Source organism: Jatropha curcas, chromosome 5 (assembly GCF_041381405.1).
Source record: "Jatropha curcas cultivar XTBG-Jc1 chromosome 5, XTBG_Jcur_1.0, whole genome shotgun sequence".
In the NCBI taxonomy this organism is placed as follows: Eukaryota; Viridiplantae; Streptophyta; class Magnoliopsida; order Malpighiales; family Euphorbiaceae; genus Jatropha; species Jatropha curcas.
Genome location: NC_143155.1, coordinates 20,646,624 through 20,654,060, shown reverse-complemented (window position 1 = coordinate 20,654,060; position 7,437 = coordinate 20,646,624). Strand labels below are relative to the sequence as shown.

Sequence of the window (7,437 nt, the reverse complement as noted above, 5' to 3'; positions counted from 1 at the left end):
GAGTTATGGTTCCATTACAGGAGATATTCTTACTGGTTCTTATTGTATATTTTATTTTATCTTTTTGTAAATCATAAAATAATATGTATCAAATATACTTTATAAATTATAAAGTACAATATATAGCAACAAAACGATCCGCGCAATGTACGGATCTTCTCCTAGTTATAGTATAATTGCATAAACTAATAAGCCTTAAAAGTTCTTTAAAAACTAATAAATCTCAAGTTTCATTAATTATAGGAATATAATTAACAGAATAATTACTTGTAAAATTTTTATTGTTCTTACTGTTATAATTTAGTAGAAATATTTTAAAAGTGAAAGCTTAAATAGGATGGACGAAATAGAGTCTACCTAATCGAGTATGCTTTCATCCCTTTATATATATATATATATATATATATATATATTCATTATATTAAATAATAATATATTTTAAAATAGAGTATAAATTATTTTTATAGATAATTAAGTAGACCTTAAATAGGAAGACTAAACTTTTTTTAATATATTTTAACAATTGTAGTATTCAGTTATTTGAATTAAGAAAAATGTTAATTTCAATTATTAGTTTATTCAGACTTTCTTAATTTTTGAGTCAATAGAATTTAAATTTAAATAGGAAATCAATATAACCAATCAAATTAATATTAAATTAAATTACCTCAGTATTTTAGTTTTGCTAAAATATATGGGCATATAGTTATTATACAATTGCTTTTATTGAGAAAAAAAAAATCTTTCAACATGCTATATGATTTAGTAATATAACATGTTATTATTATATTGAAAAATAATATATTTTAAAATAGAGTATATTATTATTATAAATAACTTAGTAGACCTTAAATAGGAAAATTAAACTTTTTAAATATATTTTAACAATTAAAGGATTTCGTTAGTTTAATTAAGAAAGATTTTAATTTTAATTATTAAATCTATTCAATTAAGGAAGGCTTTCTTTAGTTTTTATCCAATAGAATCTAGATTTAAATAGAAAAAGAATAAAACCAATCAAATTAATTTGTCTCTATTAAATTAAATAACCTTAACATTTTACTTTTTGTTAAAGCCTATGAGCGTATAATTAATTTTATGATATCCTTTATTGAGGAAAAAAAATCTTTTAACATATTATATGCTTTCTTAATATAACAAGTCATTATTATATTAAATAATATTCTAATTTAAAATAGAGTATATTATTACTGTTATAGATAATTAAGTAGACCTTAAATGGAAAAACTAAACTTTTTTAAATATATTTTAACAATTGTAGTATTCTGTAATTTTAATTAAGAAAGATATTAATTTCAATTATTAAATCTATTCAATTAAGGACGCCTTCTTTAGTTTTCAGCCAATACAATCTAGATTTAAATAAGAAACCAATATAACCAATCAAATTAATTTATCTCTATTTTAAATTAAATTACCTTAACATTTTATTTTTCGATTTAAACCATCCAGTATCCGGAGTCGATTGGCTCAACTAATCCGAATTTGCACCGAGCAGGCCCACAAAAGGGGCAAAGCACTCTCTCCCGAGTATTTAAAAAGACTCTATATCCGAGGCTCAAATTCGAGACCTTTAGTTAATAAGACTCTATAAATATTTGAACTAAATTTAGAAACATAATATTTTAATAAAACGACAGAATTTTACACAATTAGTAAGGAGAATCATATCTACTCCATTAAGATTTATAATATCTTTTGAAACTAGTTAATGCTATATTCGTCAACAACTTTTTAAATAAATTTTAGTATTTTAACTAGTCAAAATGCTAAACGCTACTTTCTATAGTGTTTGGTACCATAACGTTTTAACTAGTTTTTAGAGGTTAAGGTAGTGCTTTGTAAAAAGTTAACTCATATAACGTTTGGCTTTTAGCATTTCATGAAAAAAATTATTCAAACAGTTAACAGCTAAATATTATCAAATCGATTAACAGCTACCAAAATAACTAATTTTACCGAACAAACAATAAAACAAGCGTATCATTAAAAATCTATCACAATGACAATTTTCACTCAGTTACGAATATTAATATTTTTCTAAAAAAAGAAAATTCAAAATTTATTTTGATTCAATTAGGAAAGAATAGGATATTTTGACTAGTTTGACTAGTTTGGAAATAAATATCCGTATATAGGAACTAAATTTGACTAGTTTGGAAATATTTGATTTTGTTTATTTAAACTAAAATTAAAAAAAAAAAAAAAGAAATTGACCCTCTATCAAAAATAAAATTAAAAAAAAAAAGTTTCTAAATGTCTATAAATACTGCATCTAATTCTAACTCCTTACAGTCTCACTATACACTATCTTTTTTCTCCGAAAACTCATCTCTCTTATCAACAATCTTTTCTCTCTTATCATATCAAAATAACTCGTACAATGAAGTACAATACTTTTGTACTTCTCTTAATTTCCTTAACCTCGTCTATGGCCATGGCAGCCTCACGATACAATATAGTAAGTTATGGCGCCAAACCTGGTGGCCGAACAGATTCAAGCAAGGCCTTGCTTGCTGCTTGGACACAAGCATGTGCCTCTACAGAAGCAGCCACCGTTTATGTTCCAAAAGGGAAATTTGCTGTAAGCAAGACAGTGTCATTTGACGGTCCTTGCAAGAACAATGCTATTGTTTTTCAGATAAATGGTACTCTTTCGGCTCCTTCAGATTATAATGTGATTGGTAATTCAGAGGAATGGATAATATTTAGACATGTTAAAGGGGTTACAGTTTCTGGTGGTATTCTTGATGGACAAGGCTCTGGATTGTGGTCTTGCAAGAACTCCGGCAAGAGTTGCCCTACCGGTGCAACGGTAGATTATGTGATTTAATTTTTATTATCTTTTTTTAATGTTGCATTTGGTAATTTTATTTTTAAAATCGAAAAGGATCATATTAAAGGCTAGAGCTACATTCAATACCTTTCAGAAACGTGCATGAAATACCTTCATTCAATACCTTTCATTTCTGTAAGGATTCATACAAGATCACTAATGTTATTCGCATTCTAATTATATTTGGTTTTGCATGTGCAGTCACTTAAATTTGCAAATTCAAACAACATTATAATCACGGGATTAACATCTATAAACAGCCAAATGTTTCACATTGTCATCAACGAATGCCAAGACGTCACAGTGCAAGGTGCGAAAATCTCAGCACTCGAAGAGAGCCCTAACACCGATGGAATTCACATCGGAGGGTCGACCAAAGTCAACATTTTCGATTCTAATATTGGAACAGGGGATGACTGTGTATCAGTTGGGCCTGGCTCCTCTAATTTATGGATCCAAAAAGTTATATGTGGACCTGGACATGGAATTAGGTAAAAATAAATATTACCTAAACTAAGTTTAAATATTTTTATAAAATGATTCTCAATCATTATTATTCATATGTAATAACAATACAAAATATGTGGTTAGTGCAGCATTGGAAGTTTGGGAAAGGACGTTCAGGAAAAGGGAGTGAGAAATGTTACCGTTACGAATTGTACATTCACTGGCACTAAAAATGGCGTTCGAATCAAGACTTGGGGGAGACCTAGCAATAGTTTTGCTACAGACATTCATTTCCAACATGCTATCATCAACAATGTTAAAAATCCGATTATAATTGACCAAAATTACTGCGATGGCAATAACAATTGCCCAAGGCAGGTACGCTTATTAATTTTCGGTAATGGACATATTTATTTAGGCCTAGCACTCTGTACTCATTGAAATGCAATTTCCATTGTGAAAACAGGCTTCTGGAGTAAAAATTAGTGATGTGACCTACAAAAATATCCATGGATCATCAGCAACAGAAGTTGCAGTTAAATTTGACTGCAGTAAAACGCACCCATGCAGTGCGATTAAATTACAAGATATAGAGCTCACGTATCATAACCAACCAACTAAAGCAACGTGTACCAATGCTGATGGAATTGCTTTAGGCATTCTTCAACCCACGAGCTGCCTTTAAGGGAGAGAAGTAGCACCATTCTTGTATTAGGTTGATTAAGAATAACACTATAGATATTTAAGTCATGGAGAAAATATCTATATACATCCATTTAGTTGAGGAAGAGAATGTTAGGTGACCTTCGAGCATTTGATAATTTATTGATAATTTTTATTTTAAAGAGTAAGAGAGTCTATTTTGAAACTCAGACTCACTTATACTGGTAAATTTTTAGTTTAATAATTTCTTCTTTTTAGATTAATAATTTTATTTATTTACTTTTGCAAAAAGAGATGAACAAGCTTACTACTTGCAACATCATTTAGGATAAGCTATTTCAACCATATCATGCAATAATCAAGAAATAATATATCATCAACAAGGAGGACAATAAAAATATGGATTGAAACGTGGAAAGCGAAAGGTCTCGAGTTTGAATGCTCTTCATCGTAAAAATTGTCACTGGCTACTAATTTTGTGAATATTATTTAAAGAGCATATTGTATATATAGTCTGTCCATAATATTCTTATGATGGACAGGCGTAGTTTCTACTCTCCACCTCGAGTCCATGCAAATGTCCCTCCATATGAATCCCATGAATATTGGCAGACTTTAGCGCAAGCGGGATTAATTAACTCTGCTTGAACACTCCCAAGAATCAAACCCATAACCGCCGGAAGTTTATCTAGTATGGTTGCTGTTAGGCTAACCCTTTCCGGGTTATATATGTATTCGCAAATATAATCTAAAAATAGGTCAAAATACTCTATCTTACTTAGAAATATTATCGGTAAGTGAATTACCTACTTAAACAATCCTATCATGAACGATGTAATTTCATTATTGGGAATTAAAAATTTCACAGTATCGATCGATAAAAGTAAAAGAACTCATTAGCTGTATAATAATCTAGGTTTATATATATATATATATATATATATATATATATAATTGATTGAAGTTAACAGCTACATCAGCGAAAATTTGATGGAAGAACGACGGAAGCTACGATTGTAAAAGTAATTCAATACGAAATATAATTGGAAAAATAATTGATACCATTCAAAGAATTGGCAAAAGTTATATATGATAAAAAAATTCTAAGTAGATTTTTTTTTTTTTCATTTTGGCCCCGAAATTAAATTGTATATGATTGTGAAATAAAACTTTAATATTCCTCCATTTCCCAGTGCTGAATAAAAAATATATAAACTGTTATTATTGTGAAACAAACTTCAATATATATATATATATGTATATATATTGACAGAGAATTTAATTATTTTATTAATTTTCATAAATCTAAGAAAAACTTAATATTTTCAGGTGTCTAAATCTGAGCCAATAGGCTCATCCCAAACAACTTAACCTAAAAATGTTAGATAAAAAAATTTGGAACCAAAACAGTACGAACAGTATAAATTTTTTTGAAATAAATTCTATCTATCTATATATATAATCCTGAAGCAAAAAAAAAAAAAAAAAAAAATTAAAAAGCTGAGTTGCCACTTTCTATATTTCCTTTTTCCTATTTTTACAATTTTTGTCATTTATTAATGGCTTTTTAGTATTTCTTTTTTCTTTTGCAATTTAATCTAATCTAATCTTATATTTCGAATGGAGATAAAAAGTAATTTAAATTCTTATTCAAATTTTGAAATCTAATCTGAACTATTTATATATATATATATGTAATTTGAAATCTAATTTTATCTATTTAAATCTTTACGTATAATTCTTAGAGATTTTTAGCTACTGCCTTCCGTTATGGGCAGTTTCAATAAAAGCGAAGAGATTAGTTAAAAGCCGTGTACCAACAAAATCCTATTATAATGATGCATCTACTTTGTAAACAGGAGGCTGAAAAAAAAAAAAAAAACTCTTTAGTAAGAATTTTTATGTGATTTTTGTTTGTTAATTTTTTTCAAGATATTAATGAGACTGAGTAATGTCCGCAGGTCTAAGCAGAACTAAGTAGTGTTCGTAAGCAAGACTCCAAGTCTATGATGTCAATACTCAAAAAAAAAAAAAAAAAGTTCTATGATGTCAGTTATTGGTTACATTCAAGAACTCAAGGACACAGAGTGACATTTCATTAGAATTGACAGAGCAATAAAGTGAATCATTTACTGTGTATGTTTAACTTTATGTTGATTTTAAGAAATTCAGATTGTTGCTATTTAAATGAGTTTGATAATTGAGGATAATGAACTTATGATCATTATTTGTTCTTTGCAGCTGGTGTATCAAATCTTTTGATGGAGGAGATTGTCAATGATGAGAATGGAAGAATTTTTCAAATATATGCTGTAACCACTTGAACGACAGTGGCCACGACGAGATGAACCAAGTTTACGGTACCCACTGTGTATATTTTTTAAAGGAAAGTATAGGTTTGGGAAGGGGAACCTATTGCCCTTTTTTTTTTAAAGAAACAGTCATGCCTGGGTAGCATGAATTTAATTCATTGATGAAAGGTTGGTTTCCTTTGAGATTAATTACATATTCCCTTGCAAATTTGTAAATTTAGATCCTAGATTTGATGATGAAAGTCGCTATTAATGTCACAAATGAGCCTGTAAAAAACGTTTGGCAAGTCTGCTATTTGTGTTGCTTCCACACTTATGGAGAATGGTGGTGTTCCCCAATCTCCAACATGGAAGACTCTTCTTAAGTAGGCTATTCATGTTATCAGTTGTGGGTGTGAGGATAAAATAGATTGGGGAAGCGAGGTGTGTTGATTTCTATTATTTATATATTTTAACTTTGTCATGGATACTCTTTCTCTTTTTCATTATTAACTCGAACTCCCACTGCATATTGATCGAATTAATGCAATTCCTTTTATTAGGATGCATCCAATATTTAAGGAAATATATAAAAGAAATTAGATTGTTGATTTTACTAGCGATTTCTTGATCACTTAAGTCTTCTTTAACTTTGCATTTGAGGGTTTGGTAGATAAATATGACCCGGCAAAGCAAATTTTTGAACTGAAGCAAGTACTACGTGTATCAAATTAGTATATAACTTTATGCTTTTAAAGGATCATACAACTTCAAAATCAGGCTGTAGTTTTTTGCTTTCCTCTGCGGTTCTTTTTAACATTATTAATGTTTCTCTTGATCTGCAGATTTGATAGAGTTATGGTTCCATTACAGGAGATATTCTTACTGGTTCTTATTGTATATTTTATTTTATCTTTTTGTAAATCATAAAATAATATGTATCAAATATACTTTTTAAATTATGAAGTACAATATATAACAACAAAACGATCCGCGCAATGCACGGATCTTCTCCTAGTTATAGTATAATTGCATAAACTAATAAGCCTTAAAAGTTCTTTAAAAACTAATAAATCTCAAGTTTCATTAATTATAGGAATATAATTAACAGAATAATTACTTGTAAAATTTTTATTGTTCTTACTGTTATAATTTAGTAGAAATATTTTAAAAGTGAAA

At 28.4% G+C, this 7,437-nt stretch overlaps 1 protein-coding gene and 1 long non-coding RNA gene across 2 annotated transcripts; both read left to right on the top strand.

The window, feature by feature from the left end:
• The first annotated feature begins 2,338 nt into the window (after nt 1-2,338).
• On the top strand, nt 2,339-4,109 carry LOC105641894 (polygalacturonase). The gene is made up of 4 exons (XM_037639863.2): nt 2,339-2,836; nt 3,059-3,348; nt 3,454-3,682; nt 3,771-4,109. The coding sequence occupies exons 1-4, from the start codon at nt 2,405-2,407 to the stop codon at nt 3,987-3,989; spliced, it is 1,170 nt and encodes a 389-aa protein (XP_037495791.2). The 5' UTR covers nt 2,339-2,404; the 3' UTR covers nt 3,990-4,109.
• A 1,669-nt stretch (nt 4,110-5,778) lies between these two features.
• On the top strand, nt 5,779-6,734 carry LOC119370881 (uncharacterized). Its single transcript, XR_005178430.2, has 3 exons — nt 5,779-5,856; nt 5,929-6,103; nt 6,209-6,734. It is a non-coding gene; the product is annotated as an uncharacterized LOC119370881 (long non-coding RNA).
• The last annotated feature ends 703 nt before the right edge of the window (nt 6,735-7,437 follow it).